This window comes from Lethenteron reissneri, chromosome 23, assembly GCF_015708825.2.
Source record: "Lethenteron reissneri isolate LAM-NWPU_2019-01 chromosome 23, ASM1570882v1, whole genome shotgun sequence".
Classification (NCBI taxonomy): Eukaryota; Metazoa; Chordata; class Hyperoartia; order Petromyzontiformes; family Petromyzontidae; genus Lethenteron; species Lethenteron reissneri.
This window is the reverse complement of record NC_083801.1, coordinates 14717788-14739380: the sequence shown is the minus strand read 5'-3', so window position 1 is coordinate 14739380 and position 21593 is coordinate 14717788. Positions and strand designations below refer to the sequence as shown.

The 21593-nt window shown below is 48.8% G+C and overlaps 1 protein-coding gene across 5 annotated transcripts; it reads right to left on the bottom strand.

The window, feature by feature from the left end:
- Window positions 1-1648: 1648 nt before the first annotated feature.
- FASTKD1 (FAST kinase domains 1) lies at window positions 1649-20807 on the bottom strand. Of its 5 annotated transcripts, XM_061557370.1 has the most exons (19): window positions 19691-20070; window positions 18082-18182; window positions 17680-17713; window positions 14755-15789; window positions 14288-14356; window positions 13351-13473; window positions 12660-12969; window positions 11467-11786; window positions 10897-11007; window positions 10327-10458; window positions 9418-9651; window positions 8452-8731; window positions 7373-7487; window positions 6616-6744; window positions 5741-5872; window positions 5048-5161; window positions 4195-4342; window positions 3565-3679; window positions 1649-3447 (listed from the first exon to the last, which is right to left on the bottom strand). In XM_061557370.1, the coding sequence occupies exons 4-19, from the start codon at window positions 15402-15404 to the stop codon at window positions 3319-3321; spliced, it is 3111 nt and encodes a 1036-aa protein (XP_061413354.1). In that variant the 5' UTR covers window positions 15405-15789; window positions 17680-17713; window positions 18082-18182; window positions 19691-20070; the 3' UTR covers window positions 1649-3318. The 5 variants fall into 5 exon arrangements, with proteins under 5 accessions (XP_061413354.1, XP_061413358.1, XP_061413357.1 ...); XM_061557374.1 differs by lacking the exons at window positions 18082-18182; window positions 19691-20070 and adding an exon at window positions 20409-20807; XM_061557373.1 differs by lacking the exons at window positions 18082-18182; window positions 19691-20070 and adding an exon at window positions 20352-20370.
- Between the last annotated feature and the right edge of the window lie 786 nt (window positions 20808-21593).

The following is a 21593-nucleotide window of genomic DNA, read 5'->3' as shown; positions in this document are numbered from 1 at the left end:
CCCCCCCCCTCACCCCCTCCTCCCCCCCCTCACCCCCTCCCCCCCCTCACCCTCACCCCCTCCTCACCCCCCTCACCCCCTCCTCCCCCCCCTCACCCCCTTCTCCCCCCCCCTCACCCCCTTCTCCCCCCCTTCTCCCCCCCCTCACCCACCCCTCACCTCCTCCCCCCTCCCCCCTCTGCCTGCCTCACCCCCCTCCTCACCCCCCTCCTCACTCTTCTTGCTCAAGTCCACCACGATTGGTGATCAACACTCGCCGCCTCTTGGCGACTGCCCACGGATGCCGTCTCCGCCCAGTGTCTTCTAAGCCGCCACGGGGGTGGGGAAGCTTTTTTTCTGCCAAGGGCAATTTGGATATTTATATAACATCATGCCCGGGCCATACACAATTATCAACTTACAAATTCGCCTGTTGTTATATTTGGTCAAACGTTTCATTAACTCGCCCCTAATGTGATGGCTGGAACTGCTTCTCTTTGAGTGAGGCGTGTGATGTTAGCTGATATTGATGATGTTGCTACTCCATTGGAACCTCATTTGCCAGTAGCAAAATATGATAATTGTTTTTTTTACCCTTTTATCTGGCAACAAAACCGACACTTTTTTTTACAAGGAGTCATGTTTGCATTGACCACAATACCTGCAGGCGGAATGCAAACAAAAAACATAACTCTGATGATGTATGCACTGTCCTTGAAATTGATTGGTCCACACCCGGTGATTTCGAAAAGTTTTTTGGTTTGGCCATGTTTGTTTGTTGTAGTACGGAGTAAGACTGATGGCCTTAATCTAAGTTGTCTTGTGGTTGTTGTTTGACTTGCATCCCACTGGGATTTTTGCACAGTGCTGTCTTTTCTTGGATTTTGTTTGCACTTAGTCACATATTCACTTTAAGATGTTTTCTTGTTCATGTTTTTGTTTGTTGCGGTTGCACCCGATTCAAGAGCCGAATGGCTCACAGGGCTATACCTAATACATTAACTTGAAAGCTTTCCCAGCTGCTTCACGAGGAAAGTTGCCGAACGAACCTCAAAAGGTCACCACCAGATGGCAACAGCTGCAGTGAAAGTCGATAGATTGTCACGTGTCATTGACATAATTGACGCTTGGTAAAACACAAGTCCCTAGATCTCACGTTTGGCATGATTGTTGAACAGCTTTATCTTACAATGGTTGTTTCTAGTCTTGTCTTCGTTCTCACCTGTAATGTCCTCGAGTGTTTTGCCCGCTTCCACCAGAATCTCACCTCTCTCTCTCCTGATGTTCAGGGACCTCTTGAATACAACTCAGAGATATGCCCCCACAACTTACTTAATAATAACAGCGCTTAACTTACAATGCTTTGACTGGAAGACCATGACAACCAAATCATTTACATCCCTTTGTCCGCTGCTGGATGAAGACCACCCCATATGCATTAACATGGGGGTAGTTTGACCATACATGTATACTTGACCATGCTGGTCAGTGTGGGTTTTTGCAGAAAAAGCCCGGGTCCGGTTCAGATATCACTTTTCACCCTTCACAGACGAATGCGAAGCATGTTCAGTCATCGTGACCCAACATGGTGTGGGGGGAGGCCTTCATCAACCAGCAGTGGCTTGAGAAAGGGTTGTAATTTGTGAATCAATGTTGACCAAGAAGCTAGTTTCACTTATATACAGTTTATTGTCCAAAATACAAAAATATTTTGTAATGTTTAGAACGCATAATTCTACGGGTATGTTGACAAGCACTATATACATATGGCATGTCATGATGAAATATCTACAAACCAGGCTATACATAATCCCGAGGTCTCGTACGGACATCTAAAAATTATCCGTGCACGTGTATAAACGTGTACGTGTATATACAGTATTAATAGAGAATAACCATGGTAAGAGGTTATCCTGGCTAATACCAGTGGTACCGCCGAATATCCAACACCTGTCTTGTGTGTGAGATGGGCATCATCACGAGATGTCTGCAAGTCGTGGATGGCCTTCCCACAATCCGTGCTTGTCGACTTCCTTCCCCTGCGCAAGTCCAGGCACAAGAGCTTCCTTTTTGCACCTCTTCCAATGACTAAACCCATGGTCAAATAACCCTCAACACTGAAAGGCTTTGGGAGGCCATCATCCAACAGTGGACAGATAAGGGACTGCAGATCGACTGCCTGCACCTTTATAAATTAAACTCCACTGTTTCTATCGTGTTTTGAGAAGCAGTGGCATTTAGATGCTTTCTCATTCTAAACTGTATTTGTTGGGTTTTGGGCCTTCTAATGTCGTACAAATACCAGAGGCAAGATGAGCCTCCAGTGGGCATTGGCATCGTCTACAACAGGGTAGTGGAGCCCTGGGAAATGAAGGCATCTTGAGCTGCAAACACATGTAGGCACTATACAACTCCAAATGCTGTATGGCTACAGCTCAATACTCTACCCGCCACCAAGCAGAATATTATGTGAGGAAACAAATATATTACAAGTATCGAGTACAGAACAGTGCCGGATTATGCTAGTGGCAAAAGTAGCATATGCTACGGGCTCCGCACTTTCAAAGCATTTAGCCCCACGCTAAATGCTTTCAAGCTATCAATTCCTGTTCAGTGATTCTGCACTTGCTCTATTACTACAGCACTATACTGTCTTCAACTTTTATGAACGGCTGGGTTTTTAAGGTAATAGATTTGTCGTATTATCTGGCTGTATAGCAAATGGAAAAATACAATTACTTTACTATGCAAGTAAAAAAATCGTGTTTAAATGTTTATTTATTTATTTAGGGCCCCTTTATAACATATCATACAGGCCCCGCAGTAGCTTAATCTGGCACTGGTACAGAAGGCTGAATTTGTAGGCGTGCGCAGAGGGCTGGATTGTCATTTTTACAAAAGAGCCCATTACTGATGGAAGAAACAAAGTTTTTGCAAAACACTGGATGAAAATAAGCATTCAACAGCACGTGAATCGGATCTTTGGTGTGCAATTACTCACCGTGTTCATTGTGTAGATTTATGTATTCACATATGTGATACTGTAAATACAGCATATACCCGTGTGCACACGTACCAACGGACGAGCATATACACAGCTTCTCTACACTAGACACGCATAGCAATAAATACATACCTATGTATATTACAGCCCTCGGGCATTTTAAATCTTCTAAATAAAGGCCAGCAGGTTGGGCTGATTATGGCATTGGCTCGTTAGGCACAACTGGGTAGGGGTGGAATGGGAGGGTAGACACAAAACCAAATCGCCGGTGTGGAGAGCAGTGTTGACACAATCCTGCCAGTCGATCTCCTCGTCACCGTCCCTCCTCCGTCTCGTCACTCTCCTGCTCGTCCTCGCCATCCTTCTTGTCCTATTTCGTACGGAGCGAAGAGCTTTTCTTTGATGTAGCGGACCCAGGCGGCCCGGCTCGACAGCTCCATGGAGTTGAGCTCGAAGTGAGGGATCTTGAGAGAAGAGAGATGGGATTTATTTATATTTGAGAAATTGATCAAATCGGGCCTGAATTGAAAATGAATCCAGTGCAACAATTTAAGAACTGTCAATGCGGGAAATGTGGTCACCTGCACGACACGGTAACCAAGGATCTCCAAGTGCCGCATTTTTGCGACGACAGGCCCCTTGAGCCGGCGCTCGCCCTTACAGAAGGCACGGCCGTCCAGAAACTGCACGGCGATCCTGCCACCACGGTCAGATAACGTACGGATCAGAGACATGGTGACAAGAAAAATGCATCAAACACTGAAAATAAGCATGGAGAGATGTAAGCCTGGAATTGCATTGCGATACAGCAGCGCATGGATTAGAGAACGTACGCAATTTAGCAGACATTGGTTAAGAAAATTGGCTTGGTTGGGAAATGTTGCAAGGAGGAATGATGGCAGTTGGGCGACACAAACGATGAAGTGGTAGCCAAAGAAGGAAACACACCTGAGAGACATCCACCGAGAAGGTAGAGCGATGAAATGAGCTTGTGTGGAGGTGCTAAGTTGGATTGTTACAACCACAGGACCATTATAGATGGTGACAGATTAGGGAGGCCTACATCTAGCAGCAGATCATCGCTGATGATATAATGGGTTCACGTAACCCCTCTAGCCACTAGAGGCCGCTATATTCACCACAACGTGTGGTGAATGTTGCTGCCTTTAGTCCGCAACACCCCCACCTCCCGGTTTTATCTTAGCACTCACCTCTGTGCTCCAGGGGGCAGTTCCCTCCGCCCCGTGACCCCAGCATCTCCAGACGCCCATGGACCCAGTGTGGCCTCGGGCCCCAGCATGAAGCCGCGTTCCACGTACGGCACCGGCCGCCCTTGCTTGTCTAAGATGCACTCAAAGTCTGTGACACAAGTTAGTGTCAGAGTTAGCATGGGTTTGTGGTTGTGCCAACATGGGTTTGTGTCAATTCTGTGGTCTGTGCTACTTACTAATTCTTCCTGCAGAGCAGACCACCTACAAACAAATCACTCTGAATGCACCCGATCTCACTGTATCCCAGAAGCTAAGCAGATATGAGCCTGGTGAGTGACCACCAACACTCGCTGTAAGAGGTTGTGAGGTGTGGCCAGAAGATGGCAGTGCTGAGTGTCACCCCTTCATATGCGCGATGGGATTTCTCCATAACCTTGTTTTCTCCGGCATGAGGCAGTGTAATAATTGTCTTCATGCTTGTCAAGGCTTTACTGGATAAATAATTGATATCAGATGCAGTATGCATGTACCTGTGTGTATGTACTGATTACTTTTTGAATGACGGGCAGACCTGTACACATACAAATGTACACATACGTGGAAATGCATTAATGATCTCATGTGCTTCTTCAAAGGCCCAGTTCAAAATGTCATTAAACCTGTTCCAGTGAACACCCTGTTATCGGGAACTTTCTACCAGGTCCGCAAGTGGTTCATTATAATGAAGTAATCCTATTGCCTTTTGGGTTGTGTTTTCTTTCAAATCTAGACTCTGCTATTCCACGGAATGACTCCAACGAACGTGGCCGGGAGCTCGCCATTGCGACGCTCACGACGAGGAGGCTGCACGCACCGACGACGTGGTAGTACGGCGTAATGGCAGAGAGCTTGGCAAAGCTGATGCCACCCAGCACCTCACACAGGATGCTGTAGATCTGACGTTTCACTGGGTACGTGGAGCTGCGCTCTGCGGGGGAGGGGAACACAGGAACAGGATAAGTTCAGGGTTAGGGAGTTCGGGCAGGGTTAGGGCAGGGATAGGGCAGGGTTAGGGGTCAAGGCAAGGTTAGGGATAAGGGCAGCATTAGGGTTGAAGGCAGGGTCGTGACCGCTACTATGAACCACTTTTATCACTGCCATTTCATAAGAGGGAGACGATGATGAAAACATATGTGGTTCTTATTAGTGTATGTACTTTGTATGTGTGTTCGGCTCAGAACATTTTGTACCACCCTCAAATGTTAACAGACTACTCAATAAGCAGACAGTGGTGGTCAGGGCTTAAATTTTCACTGAATATTTTCCAGGTCCCTGATAGACTGAAGAAGACATGTACCTAGTATACACAGCCACAGTGAGTTACACTGGATGTAGTTTGCAGGTTGCTGACATATTTTTCAGGCCATTGACCCAGACAGACCCGGCTGAAATTAAACCCTGCTGATGGTGATGCGGTAGAAATGGAAGGCACTGGGGGTGAGGGAGACAACAAGAATGTGAGTGTCGGAGAACAAACGATTTTAAAGTGGGCGGTTCTTGGCGATACCTTTTGTAAGCGACTGCTGGCAGTGGCGCTCATGGAACCAGGGCACCCGGAACTCCGGCGCCTCGAGGCACACGTTGCGATTCAGCTCCATGAGTCGGTCCTGCAGGGTGAGCTGCAGATTCTCCGGCACCACTGGCCGTGCCGGGACGGGGGCCGTGGTTTGTCGGGGTTTTTGGGAGGTGGGGGTGAATGCAGACATGACACCATAAGCGACAGGTAAAGGAACGGCGAGGCACAGCCCAAGAAGAAACTCTTGTTGAAACAAGCCTAGCCTGTGCATCACAGATTGCCCGATGCCAGTTTGATGCTCCATTAAACACAAGACTTAGAAAATCATTATCTCATCAGATATTATCAATTCAGTGCTGAATGCAAACCTCCCCAAGCCATCACCATCTCTCATGGTCGTGTGATGCAACAATACATCTCGCACCTACAGGGCCGTCAAAGAGGGAAACATTTTCTCTGGAGTGTGTTCCCTCTTTCGGCTGCCACTCCATTGTTAGTCATGACCACCGGCCATCATCCATTCTAGCGACGCATCGTGCCCCAGCCCTATTCATGACTGTCAAACATGTACCATTAGGTTGTTTTAATATCACTGTGGCTTCAGTCTCACATGTCATTTGATAATTACCTATGTCTATACCTTAGCATATCATCGGGATATGATCTTTAAATAATCTGCGTAAACCATCACGAATGTATACTAAGCTTGATCAGTCGATGTATCATAGCACGCAGAGTCCCGACAAGATAACATCTTTACAGTGTTTTTATCTAGACTGCGTCTTCCGTTGAGCTTGAGCACCATCGAAAAATCGTTGTTTGGCGTACAAACAAAATCCCAAAAAGAAACGTGCACAACTCCTCACACTCCATGTGGCGGTCGAGGCGCGTGAGGAAGGGCAGGGAGAAGATGGTGCGCGTGAGCGACTCAGGGTAGATGTTCAGCAGCGACAGGACGTACCCCAGCAGCAGCAGGTGGAACGTGCTGCGCTGATCTGTTGGCACACGCACGCAGATCGCCACGTGTTCGACAAGCAGCAGCAGCAAGTCACGTGTGTCAATTCACCTGAGCTGGGAGCAGTGGCAAAGAGTACCTGTCTACGCCCGAGAAGCAGCACTTTGGAGGCAAGGAATGGTGAATTCTGTATAGAATTGTGAGATTCCCAAACTTTTACACACAGACAAAATGTCATGTCTGTGCATGTAAGTATTGAGTTCAAATGAATAATCTTCAGTTACATTTTTTTTTATAGTATGCAGCAATAAATCCTCTTTTATTCCTGGGCTGGGCTGAGTTCAAGTAAATCCTTAAGGCTGGAACAATTCACCATTCCGGCGATGCTAATAATTTTCAATAATCGGTATCACAATTCGATTCAAGGAACATTCTGTATTTATCTATTTAAACAATGCCGTCAATGGCAGCACCTCAAGTGGCTGCAGGGGTAACGCCAACCCATTACAAAACATGGATAATAAACTTTGACTTTTACACGTACCATTCAGTGGAAGCAACGTTAATTTAAATAACATTAATGGATGAATCCTTCTACCCATCTAAAAAAGTAAATGCTATTTTACGAACACAAAGAGGATGCTGTTGCCGCTCGTGCAGGCACTGACCCAGATGTGGAGTGATGTGCTCGATGCAGACGTTGAAGAACTCTTCGCCGTTGGGAGGCTCGTAGTTCATCAGCGCAAAGAGGAGAATCACTGTGTAGCAGGTCTTATAGTGAATCTGTGAATGGGGAAATAAAGAGCTTAAGGCGGCACAAATTAAAACAAAAGTTACTGTGTGGTAAGTCGGACAGTGGAGAACAGCAGGCGAACATAATAGAAAAATGGGGAAAGGAAGAGGCAGAGAAAAGCGGAGTAACGATGTGGCTGGGTAGCTCAGGGGTCAGTGTCCTCAGCCAGCACTGCTGAGATGCTGGGTTTGAATCCAGGCTTCAGTTGATCTGTGATTAAACCGAGTGCTCAAGTGCAACGAGTTGATGGTCTCAGCCACGTTGCAATGAAGTACACAAACATCCATCAAATTGCATTTGCATTTTCACTTAAGCTGGCTACATGCCAGCTCCGATATGAACAAATATCAGTTTAATTGTAATGCGACAACATTTCTAGAGCCAGGCAGAATGTGTGGGAAAGTGCACCCCCGAGTGCGTGGGTCTCTGTAAAAGTATAAGGGTCTCTATGGGCATCACTGGTAACCAGGCTGACACCATCAACTCACTATACCTGAGTATCCCGTTTAACCTCAATTCTGTATATTATTTTTCTAGTTTGCATTATTCATTTAACAGTTTTGCAACAAATGAAGAACCATATTTAAGTGAGGATCTTTGCCTATAAACATGCGATAATTCACCAACATTGGTACGGGCGGGCCCAACTCTACTGATGAGATGCCGAGTGTCAAAACCGGTCCAGAGTTTGCCTGCGTTGAACCAATTCTGCTGAAATTATACACTCCCAGAAAGCCATGTGGCTGATGGGATGTGTCAAAAACGACTTATACTTTTTAATGTGGAGCAGCAGATATAGGATAGAAACATGTTGGCTGCTTATTTATTCAGTCTGTGTAAGGGTATGGTGGGTTCCCCTCCCCTCTTTGCCCAGGTGCAGTTACAACTCCTACCACACTTGAGAGCTGTGTAAATGATCGTGAGGATTAACGCGCCACCGACGCCGCTACCCACCTGCTTGATGTTGTGCATGGCGACGGCGGCGATGCTGTCCAGCACCTCCGGCTGCAGGTAGTAGATGCTGATGAGCAGCTCGCAACAGCGCAGCAGGTTCCCCGGGTGCACCTGCGGGGCCAGGCGGCGCAGCGCCAGCATGGCCTCCTCCAGCACGGCCTCCGTGAACCACGTGCCCTTCACGAGGTGGTGCTCCTCCAAGAACGTGTCCAGAGACTCCATCTGCTCGAGTCGAGACAGCGCCATGTTGCGCAGCTGCGGCAACAGCCGTGACAGGCGGCTGTTGGGGATGGGTGGGCGAGGGGGGAAAGAGGGTGTGGGGGGGGTTGGGTGGTCCACATCAAGTACATTCGCAAGGACAAGCCGGGGTCCATTGCATTGCTCAGCTATGGCCTCTGCAGGCCAGATTCATGCCCGGGGGTGGAGGTTACAGTAATGTCCCTGATCTATAGCCAAATGATTCCCGACTAAGGCGATAATGTATGCACGGGGATAAAGTGGTCATGAAAATAATTAATTTGATTCATGTCCATGACATCTTGGAAATGGTTGTAAAAACTATTTAAATTAGGTGCTTATGTACTTTCAGCTTATGTCCCGATACAAAAGGCCTTAGAACAGTGGCCTGTCCTAAAAACCAATTGAGTGTGGGATATTCAATTTTGTACGATTAGTTTTGTGGCAAATGTTACCTGAACGTGTCCCAGGCCTTCCCTTAATCAACTAAGCCTCGTTGAGACAGCAGTGTAGGAACATTGACACTGGGGAAAGGCGGCTAATATGGTGCTGGCCATGGCCTACACAACCCCCCTCGAGCACCATTAGTCTTAACAGATATCCACTGTGAACACTTTCCCCAACAGGAGAAATACCACAATCCAGTCGTCACACATTCTGCGAACTCAGCTAAAATGCCAGCGATCCCTGACCCCGGACCCCCTTCACTCCCTCCCGGAAGCTGCGCACCTGTCGGCGCCGAGGGTCCGCACCCTGCGGTTCGCCGAGTGCCACTTGGCCAGCGCCGTGCCCAAGTTGGCCAGGTCCGCCAAGCTGGCCTGCGGGATCAAGGCCTCCATGCGCGACGAGACAACGTCGGCTGCCGCCTGCGAGCCCAGGAACGCGTGCGCGGGCATCGGCAAAATCGCGAGCAGGCGAACCAGCCTCCCCGCCTCGTTCATCCCATAGGCACTCTGCAGCAAACTGTGTGGTGGGCAGTGGTTGGGAGAAGGGGGGGGGGGGCAGAATGGAGGAAGGAAACATCTGTGTGGCGTTTTGAGATGCAATCACATTCAGGTATTTATAAAGCTAACAGTATTGAAGATGGAGGAGCAGGGGAGATAAGGGAGAGAACAGGGGAGGTGGAAGCAGGATAAAAGCGGGAAAGGAGAGCACATCGAGGAAGAGGGTAGATGTAAGAGTCACAATTTCACTTCTAAAGAGTTGAACTCGCTCAATAAGTAGCATCTGGTGATGGTTAAGTAAAAAGGTTGCAGCCACGCGAGTAAGTTTGTAATGATTCATCCACTCATCAGTTAAAATCGATTTTATACTATGAATAACACACATCGAGTCGTGAGAATTTATTATTTTCAACTGAAATTATATGGAGCAATTGTTTACATTTTTATTGTTTGTCTTATTGTAGAGACTCAAGTCTAAGCCGACAGGCAGGAAACAATTCCCAAGTATTTCTTGGACACACGCGTTAAACTGCTCTCTGTGATTTAACAAATTGATTCTTCAACTCAGGATATGACGTCGATAGCACAAATGTAATAAACTGGGGAGGGAGGGGGAAGAGACCAACAAAAGAGTTAAAGAGAAGCGGACGAGTGAGTGCAGGTGGCACGTCCCCGTGTCCCCTGCCGTGCTCACGCGAGGATGCGTGACGCGAGCAGTGGCATGAGTGCCGTGTCCACACAACGCAGCTCCAGCGCGGCTTGTGTGGCGCGCACCAGCTCAGTTGTGCGGTACGTGGGCAGGTAGTGGCGCATCATCTCCATTGCTCTGGCGCACGCACGCACAAACACACGTGTACAAATGCACACATACATGGCGCGCATACACATACACACACAAAGATCTCCTCCTGATCTCTTGGCTTCAATATCTGGCTGTGGCTGACATCGGTGGCGAGTGATATTGAAGCCAGTTCTGGGCTTGCCGGCTTTACCAACCCACACTGAAAAGCATGGTTAAGTATAGAAAAACAACGCTCATGGCAGACATTTGGGATTGGCTTGGTTTAGTGAGTGAAGTGATAATGCTCTATAAACGATGCCAATGTTGTATTTAGGCCAACGGATTTTATAAACAAGATAGAAATACACGACTTAAAAAATAATCGACTACTGAATCGACAGTTGGGACCATTCAAACAAAATCGCTGGAGCAGAGGGTGAAATTTTCCACGCCGACCCTTGAACCACCACCGGTGACACGTACTTCTGGATGACAAGAGGGTTCTTGCATCTCATCTCTGCTATGCCCTCCATGAAAAACGTCGACTGACTCTTCGAAAACCGGTCGATGTGCTTCAGTATGGCCTTCTCCAGGCTGTTGGGGCCACAAACAGAGGTGGGCGTGGGCAAGAGACCGCAGCACATTTAGTAGAACACAAAGTGCAATTTCAAAACCAACTAAAGACCATGGGTCTGTCTTGGGGTGAAGCAGAGAAAGCTGCTAAAGACCGTCCGCCATGACGTGGGCTTGTTGCGGCCTTATGCTCCACAAGGAGCGAAAAAGAGTTCGATAACAGTGCAATTTCTTGGTAATAATAAAAAACACAATTTATAACGCACGCTACAAGCCAAACTGATCAAAGAATTGCCCAAACTTGGGAGACAAACCAGTGCTAAGTTTGACTATTCATGAATATGAAAATGCTTTTTACTTGTCGCCTTCCACACTAAGGGAATACTCTCGAGCACAACAGGTGTGAGAACGCATTTCAGAATCCACACACGTATGCACGACTTAGATGATTATATATATTTCAACGGTTCCTGCGCTGACCTCCTGCGGATGTCCGGCCCAGCGAGCGGCCCGTAGACGGTGAAGACGCGCAGTGCGGACTGCGGGTGTGCCATCGGGTCGGCCCAGATGCCCATCATGATCTCGGCGTCTTTTCCCCGGGACTCCTCATCCAGCTCCTGCAGAACCTGCGTCTCGTCGGCCCCATGGCTCTTTTGGCCGTCGTCGCACCAGCTGTGCGGGGGCATCAGCTTCTGCAAGCGCTCGCGCGCCGCCATGTTGAAGGAGGTGCTGTTGTAGGACAGGCCCCGCAGGTGGCGCAGCACCGTGCACACCTTCGCTATGTTCATCACTGGCAGCAGCTACACTCAGTCGGTATCGTTCAAGCACAGCCGAAATAACATTAACATTTTACACGTCATTGTCAATTTTGTTCATGTGTAGTAAGAGTAGCGTGTCAATGACACATTATTTTCAATTTTTTTGGTGCTTTTTATTTATTTATAAAAACGTACTGGAAATGTTGATAAGTTACAATGTTTTTTTTCTCCAAGAGATTAACAACTCAATTTTAACAGGCCAACAGCCAATGAAAATGTGGTGCGATGTGATAAAAGTGCTATGCGCAGATGAATGGCACTTGTAGTGAGAAACCCTAACTTAACAACCCAGGCAGCCACCCGTCATTAAATTAGGTTCTGGAGTGTAGTTATTTGCTAGTCTCACGTTAGTCACCAATGACTGCATAAAAAAACCATGACATACAATTTTGTTCTGTACTTAATAGCAGCTCTAAGAATTAAAAACATGTGTTTAACTGTCATGCAATGAACATTACTCTTAGTTGCAGAGTGGTAGGAGAGTGCTTCCCCCTATTGTGCAGACCAAAGGTCACTTGAAGGGATCTCAAAAGTAGTTATGTGTTATCAGCTTCTATGGGCTATTCACTACCACAATGGACTGACGGCACCGCTCTGTGAGAGATTTAAATGGAATCCGTTTCATGACATGACCTCGATAGCAAAATTGGACTAGAATTGGTAAAAAGACTGTACCTGTGTTCGTTAACGAAATGACACACGGATCATGATCATGTATAATGACAATGGAAAAAAAGTAGAAAAGTGTACAAAAAAGCACAGAGAAAAGCAATTGGACAACATTTTTTTAAAATAAACTATACATTTTAACCAACGAATCATAACATGCCTAGGGTGTGCAAGCATGCAACGTACGTTTGTCAGGTGCTTGGCAATGCTGTCGACGAGCGATTGGTGCATGTGCTGCGACCCCTGCAGGAATTTGAGCATCCACAACAGCGATCGGTAAATGCGCAGCTGCTCCACCTTCCAGTTCTCCACGCCATCACTCTCCATCCTCTCGGTGGGCGCTACTGCAAGGTCGTCCTCCTGTGTCGCTCTTGATGGCATCGATGTCTCCTGCAGCTGCAGTTTGTCGAGCTGCTCGATTGCGGCGTCCACCATTTGCAGGCGCAGCTCCGCCGAGACCACTTGCGTTGTCGCCAGCATGAACTTCGACAGCACTCTGATGCGACGGGGAGACAGGTGGTGAGGCGGGGCACGGAGGAGAGGGTGGTGGAGAGAGGTGGTGATCGAGAGAGCTTGCGAGAGGGAATGGGATGGATGTGCAGGCTTGGCGAGCCTGCTGTGCCATGAGCGACAAGGCTTGGATTTTCAGAGAGATGGTGGCGTGAACGTTTGCCCATATCTGAGACCCTGGAATAAAGTGGCTTGTGTGTGTGTACTGTACATTTTCACGTGCGCATGCGTGTTCCCGTTTCTACTTAAAATCTGTGTGGACGTGCATATGCAGGTGCATGTGCCAAAGAATGAGCGCATACATGTGCGTACGTGTGTGGGCATATACATGCATACGCGTGTAAGGGTGCACCGCTCAAGTGCTCACCTAATATTCAAGTTGTGCAGCTCCAGCCGCAAGCGCTCAGCAATTCGCCCGGCTGCACGGCTCCTATGCAGCTGCTGATCCATGAGGCTCATCGCCAACTTGGACAGCTGTAATAGCGGCAGCCTGCAGGATGCACGAGTCTCTATCACAGCCCACGACGATGAGCTTCTCGCCCAACCCAAGACCCCCACCCCCGCCCCCCACCAATGTTACCGGCCTTCGCAGTAGCGTGGCATCAGTGGCAATTGCCCTGGTGCATGGAATTTAATTACATCCACTGTCCAATTTTTCCGGTCTTTTCAGGTTGGCACCTCTGACCTGTGGGTACCAGTGCGCAGTTGACCACCTGCACACTCAATAGCTACAAATGTTCTGCAGAGCTAACAAGAGAGGGTCTTTGCTCCTGCACATAGCCAAACGGGGGCCACCAAGTGTCAACATTTTTCTCAAACAGTGCAGCCATGATAAAGCCACGGGTGGCTGATGGTCTCCCTAATCCATCACCATCACTCATGGTCCAGCAATTAAACAATCCATCTAGCCCCTGCACATATGCGGATTTAATTGCTCCATCACTGCAGTGAATGTCCTCTCAGGCGTTTTCCTACTTTGGCTGCCACTCCATCATTAGTCTTGACCACATGCCATTATTTCTTCAAGTGATGGGTCTAACTTGCATATGTTCTCTCATACAAGTGTCCCTCTTCTTGTCACTCTCTGTGCTTTGCACACTTTGTAGTTTTGTTTCAGTGGCCACAACAAACAAGGGAACAACACCTAACATTTGGGGAGGGGGCATATTTCCTTGGAAGACCGTAGAAAATGTAAAATCTGAGATGTAGGTGTGGTGCCAAATGTGGAAGTAAAAAGTTACAAGAATGTTGTGAAGCAGGCAGAAAAATTACGTGAAATATTGGGAACGAGATTCAAGCCTCACCGGTCGATGCGTCGACAGCCCTCGACCGTCAGCTCCTGCACGAGTGAGTCGTGGTGATCCACCTTCAACCTGCAGCAGGAAAATCCCAAACATTCCAATGTGATTCCCCCACTCCACTCCTCCTGATTACATCATTAAGTGTGCATCTCCAAACCGTTACACGTCATATAACGTGTTATATGGTTGAAATGTAACGTTAATTAAAAAGGGATGTTGTAAAGCATATTTTGTGTTTATACGTTTTATGCAAAATATGCACGTGTCCAACGGAACCACTAAAGGTGCTAAATTCTCCACAAACACAAAAATCTATTTTGGAATCGAATCGTGACCCTGCATTCTTAGATTTTATACAATCACCGGGTGGTGTGGAAAGGGGTAGAAGGGAATCATAAAAAATCTTAAACCGTTTTATCGAGGCTTCACTGTAAGTGCTCTCTTAATCCCACAACCCCTGCAAGCCGTACCTGAGTGCGGCAGAAAGAATCCCGACGAGGTCGTCATCTCCCATCTCGTACAGCCGGCGCACGACAATTGTGCGGATCATGCCAAACTGCGGGTGCTCCCGCAGTGAACCCAAGAGCTGCGGCCGCGGTTGCTTTTGTCGCTGCTGCTGCGGCCACCACTGCCACTGCTGCTCACGCAGGACGCACAGCGCGCTCAGCGCATGCAGAGCGTGCCGCTCGTTCAGTTCAGACGGACTCCGGCTAAACGTGTCAAGCAGCTCCTCCTCCGAGTGGCACGCCCACAGCCGCTCCACCATCGGGTCTGGCGGCACTAGCGGGCTCGCGTCCCCAGAGAAGGGAGGTAGTGACGGCGTCGACGGTGACAGCAATAACGTCGATGCTGCTGGTAACGACGACGACGACAAGGACTGCATCTGCGGCAGCATCTCCCCATGCCGCCTTGCGCCGCACGGACGAGACGGAGCCCCCGGACGAGACGGAGCTGCAGGGAATGACTGTGCCGATAAAGCGAAACTGTGCTTGGACTTCCACGACGTTGGTGTTCTTGGAGGAGGTGATGGCATTGCGTCTGGGCTGCTCAAGCGTCTCCACCAACATGATCGTCGCAGCGATGGAGCCAGAAAAAAATTGGGATGCAGCCGATACATCATGGCCAACAGTAAAAATACTAGCCTTACACGCTGTTTTGTTTGTTAACTGTTACTGGGTCCAAGAGCACAGGAGATAAATCTCAGCATCGTAGGTGTACACCGCAGCCTACCATGTTATTAAGTCAATGAACAGTACAAATGTGTTTCTGTTAAATACGAGACGTTATGAACCACAAAATGAATACACTTTACGATTGATCACGATGATAATGGGCTGAGCATTTTGCAAGTGGTTATTTTCCAGTGAGGACTCTTTCGTCAATGGTTGTACTTTTCACAATGAAGACTGTTTCAATGTCAGTCCAGACTCTTTAGCCAAGCTCCGAGGACACTATCCCACTGGGGTGCCATCAAAACGGCATGCTTCGGGTTGCCTTCTTGAAACCTGAAATGAGAAGGGACCTGACCGATTACAAATAAACTTATTCACATTCGTCAATAACACTGCCTTAAAAGGAAAAATATTAAACAGGTGACATTACGGGCAATTCACATTTTTCATAGCACGTGGATTTGTTGAAATCCCGTTGGCACAAGCCTGGGTATTTTCCATGGCATGTGATGCAAACAGCAAACACCAGCACACGTATTCCATGCTGAACTCGATAATAAATCAGAACTCATCGACAAACACGCAAGCTAGAATTGTCATCATTAGCCATTGTCTTATTCACTGCTGCTTGAAGACGGAAGTCGAGATAAAACACTTAATCTCATAGGTCCTCTGCGATGCGTACTGTATATTCTTCCATACTCATATTGACTGACAGAGGCGTCTCAATACAGTACATCAAAGTGGTTTCTTTAAAATCAGACATTATGACACACAGACTTACAGAGGCAGGCACAGACACAAAGCCAACACAAAGCCAAGTGAATATACACGGAGAGAGACCAATGCAGAGAGACAGCAAATCACAGAAACGACACAAAAACGACGAAGCAGACAACTGAAGGAGAAGATACTTAACACAGATATATGGCGACAAGGGACGCGGGACGAGAGAGACACAGGGTGAGAAAAAAAAGATAGAGACTCAGAGACAGTCGGAAAAAAAACTCAACAAGTGTGGGCCCTTTCCATTTAAAGCTTTCGTGAATGCAGGGATTCATATTCTTGGTTCTTTCGGTAAAGTCACGTAGAAGGAAAATAATAATTGCGTTGGGTTTTCACACCTGATGATGATTGCTTGTGTTGCAATCGAAATGTCGTGAGAATTGTATTGTTTAATTTTGTATTATTTCCCTTCTACGTGACTTTACCGAAAGAACCAAGAACAAGTGTGGGCCCTGTGCAAGGTGCACGTGGTTCACTCGCGTCAAGATGCCGGCAGGCCCAGAGACGTTTTCAAATTTCATTTATTAGGTGAAGCCCTGTGAGCCATGCGGCTCTTGAGTCGGGTGCAACCGCAACAAACAAAATATGAACAGAGAACATCTTAAAGCGACGACGCGCAACAGAAACATCCTGGAAAAACCAGCAAATCTTCCAGAAAAAAAACCCCACTGTATTACAACGCTGTGTGCAAAAAATCCCAATATGATGCAAGTCAAACAATAACAACCATAAGACATAATAGAGGTTTCCCCCCTCTATCTGGCAACAAAACCGAAACCTTTTTACAAGGATCCCAGTCCACCATGGTCCTGGCAGCCACGGTGAACAATTTACCCTGGTGGGTTCACGCGCTCATCACGACAGCTTTAGACGGAGGCCAGCGTCTCGAGAAGCTGTGACTTCTTGTCTTGTCTGTTAAAAACTCTAACAGATAGGTGAAATTCCTCCCCATAGAGGGTATTAATTCTAGATTTGAAGCTTTCGTGACTGCAGGGATTCATACTCTTAGGTTTTTTCGGTAAACGTACCTACGTGACTTTACCGAAAAAAACCTAAGAGTATTCTATATGTATAAAGCACGCTACCTAGCACTTACCTGTTATAAACCTTTTTCATGTGTAGTAGTACCCCAGTAATTACCCTGTAATCGGGTAATTTGTATGGAGTAAGGGTAAAAGGTAGGGTAAAGGTAGGCTCGTTGCTTTTTAACTTTTACCTTACCTGCTACAGGGTAAAAGGTAGGGTAGAGTGATTGTATTGTGGTATGATAAAAGGTAAGGTAAAGAGGCTTGTTGTTTTTACATTTTAACTTTTACCTTATCTTACCGAGGCCTACTATTTGTTAGTGTTTCTCCCTTTGTAGGATGAGCGTTGATATTGATGACCAATACGGTCAGAATTGGTCTGTAAAAAGGTAGGCACTGATAAGGGGCTTACCTTTTAAGAGGTTTCCTTTAATCCTTCACGATTCCTGTCACAGGGAAGAGCAGAGGTCCGCAATGTTAAAGTCTAACTCCACTACTGCATACAGTAATTTGTACAAATGTTTCGTGTTCGTGAAAGAACACGTCCCACGATTGCCTTTAAGAATGCCGCTTGCTGGACAGAAACGTGGCCCCTTGTAGGGGAGGAAGTACAGCAAGTAACAATTCGTAGTCTTCACCACAGTCAATCAACATCAATGCTTTCCTGTAACTGTTTCGCAAAGTCTCTTACACAAAATTAAAACCAGAGGCGAACAAAATAACACGAGGGACAAGCCGTGTAACAAGCCTGTACAGCCCGTGTAACAAGCCCGTCGAGAGGTTTGGGGGGGCAACTTGCTGCTAATGCGAGCACCTTTGAAGGCCGACAAGGGGGACACCCGGCCGCCTTTGTCTCCCCAAGTGGGCGATGTTTACGAGACGCCGCACCAGGTAATCATTTGAGGCCGAGTCGACCTAGGGAAGGCCAGAACCGGTTCAGATCATCGCCACCGCTGTTGGCCGTCAGCGCGAATCGAACCCGGGTGGCCAAGTTCGCAGCGCACCGCGACACACACGTGTACACACACACACTAGTGTACACACACACACTAGTGTACACACACACACACTATTGTACACACACACACTAGTGTACACACACACACACGCACTAGTGTACACACACACACGTGTACACACGCACTAGTGTACACACACACGCACTAGTGTACACACACAACTAGTGTACACACACACTAGTGTACACACACACACACACTAGTGTACACACACACACTAGTGTACACACACACACACGCACTAGTGTACACACACACACACGCACTAGTGTACACACACACACACGCACTAGTGTACACACACACACACACTAGTGTACACACACACATACTAGTGTACACACACACACGCACTAGTGTACACACACACGCACTAGTGTACACACACACACTAGTGTACACACACACACTAGTGTACACACACACACACTAGTGTACACACACACACACACTAGTGTACACACACGCACTAGTGTACACACACGCACTAGTGTACACACACGCACTAGTGTACACACACACGCACTAGTGTACATACACACGCGCACTAGTGTACACACACACACTAGTGTACACACACACACGCACACACTAGTGTACACACACACACTAGTGTACACACACACACACGCACTAGTGTACACACGCACTAGTGTACACACACACGCACTAGTGTACACACACACACACACTAGTGTACACACACACGCACTAGTGTACATACACTAGTGAACACACACACGCGCACTAGTGTACATACACTAGTGTACACACACACGCACTAGTGTACATACACTAGTGTACACACACACGCGCACTAGTGTACACACACACACACACTAGTGTAAACACACACACACTAGTGTACACACACACGCACTAGTGTACACACACACACACTGGTGTAAACACACACACTAGTGTACACACACACTAGTGTACACACACTAGTGTACACACACACACGCACTAGTGTACACACACACACGCACTAGTGTACATACACTAGTGTACACACACTAGTGTAAACACACACACTAGTGTACATACACACTAGTGTACACACACACACACACGCACTAGTGTACACACACACGCACTAGTGTACATACACACGCACTAGTGTACACACACACACTAGTGTACACACACACACTAGTGTACACACACACACACTAGTGTACACACACGCACTAGTGTACACACACACGCACTAGTGTACACACACACACAGTGTACACGCACACACACGTACACACACACGCACTAGTGTACACACACACGCAATAGTGTACACACACACAGTGTACACGCACACACACGTACACGCACACGCACTAGTGTACACACACACTAGTGTACACACACACACGCGTACACACACACTAACGACAACACATCTACCTTTATAAACGTTGTTAATTCCTCACGGGACAGCGCAGAGTCAAGAGCAAGCCGACGGCACGTTTCACTTTAGCGCAGTTTCGTCAACAACAGTCGGAGGGCGGCTACCCACCCCGCACTTGTTACATCCAGGCACCAGCAGCAAGCAACAATCCAGGGGCAGTGGTGGTGGTGGTACAAGCTGCACGTGGTGGTGGTGGTACAAGCTGCACGTGGTGGTGGTGGTACAAGCTGCACGTGGTGGTGGTGGTACAAGCTGCACGTGGTGGTGGTGGTACAAGCTGCACGTGTTATGGTGGTAGTGGTACAAGCTGCACGTAGTGGTGGTGGTACAAGCTGCACGTGTTGGTGGTGGTGGTACAAGCAGCACGTGTCTATGGTGGTGGTGGTACAAGCAGCACGTGGTGGTGGTGGTGGTGGTGGTACAAGCTGCACGTGTTATGGTGGTAGTGGTACAAGCTGCACGTGGTGGTGGTGGTACAAGCTGCACGTAGTGGTGGTGGTACAAGCTGCACGTGTTATGGTGGTAGTGGTACAAGCTGCACGTGGTGGTGGTGGTACAAGCTGCACGTGGTGGTGGTGGTGGTACAAGCAGCACGTGTCTATGGTGGTGGTGGTACAAGCTGCACGTGTTTATGGTGGAGCCAGGCAGGCTGCAAACCGGCCGATCGTTTCGTTTCGTTCCGAGTCATCCTCCTCCTCCGTGCGGCCATCTTACGTGAGGGGGCAACGTCATTGACGTTAAGAGTTAGAGCGCCTCGCGTACGGCGTCGGACTCGTCCTTTCGTTCGTGCGGGCCGATTGTGGACGCCGAGCAACAAACTACAAAGTCTCACGATTAATCGAAGGTGGTCCGAGCGCCGAGCGCTGTCAAGTGTCTCCGTATTAGTTGTGGATCGGGCGCGTTGGCGTCGTTGTGTCCATACGTCGTGCGGTCAGCTCTGGATGACCCAACACAGTCGGACACTGCAGAGGTCATCGACTGAAGACGGTCACTGATGAGCGTAAAGAAAGTTTCTTCAGTTGAGTGTAAAACAACAAAAAATGACGCGAAATCCTCAACTTCGGTTCCTCTACAAAGATGGCTCCCCGCGGTTTCAAGGCGTGCGGCAGAAGAGTCGCGGAGTCACCCTCGACCCCTCCCCTCGACCTCCCCCATAACCCCCCCGACCCCTCCCCCCCCATCCCCCTCGACCCCCCCCACAACCCCCCTCGACCCCCCCCCCACAACCCCCTCGACCCCCCTCCACCACCATCTCCCCCGACCCCCCCTCGACCTCCCCCACAACCCCCCCGACCCCCCCCCACAAAAACCCCCCGACCTCCCCCCCAACAACCCCGACCCCCCACAACCCCCCCCCCCGGGGGACCCCCCTCCACACCCACCCCGAACCCCCTCCACAACCCCCCCGACCCCCCTCCACAACCCCTCCACAACCCCCACCGAATCCCCCCCACAACCCCAGACCCCACCCCCCACCAACCCCCCCGACTCCCCCCCCACAACCCCCGACCCCCTCCACAACCCCCCGACCCCCCCATCCACAACCCCCCCGACCACCCCCTCCACAACCCCCCCGCCCCCCCTCCACAAACCCCCCCCGACTCCCCCCCCACAACCCCCCGACCCCCCCCACCCCCCCGACCCCCCCTCCACCCCCCCTCGACCCTCCCTTCCACGACCCCCCCCCCCAAAGGCGGGCGATGACGTAATCGACAATTGTATTCCCTGCAGCGCTTGGGCGCCTGCGTAAACACTCGCGGGCCAATCGAAGCGAGGGGCGCGTGTGCGCTCTAGAAAATTAAAAGCGCCTAGTAACGCTGCCGTCAGCAGCGCGGACATGACCGAGCAAAACTGATATTTTATTTTAAAATCCGCATTACAATCGCCCCGAAATAAGTC

Excerpts from the sequence above, each read along its gene's own strand:
- FASTKD1 (XM_061557374.1), bottom strand. The coding sequence starts at position 15,404 with ATGATGTATCGGCTGCATCCCAATTTTTTTCTGGCTCCATCGCTGCGA. Across the intron at positions 13,474-14,287 it reads GGCTGTCGACGCATCGACCG|GCTGCCGCTATTACAGCTGT; the intron begins GTGAGGCTTGAA and ends TGCATCCTGCAG. Across the intron at positions 8,732-9,417 it reads CGGACCCTCGGCGCCGACAG|CCGCCTGTCACGGCTGTTGC; the intron begins GTGCGCAGCTTC and ends CATCCCCAACAG.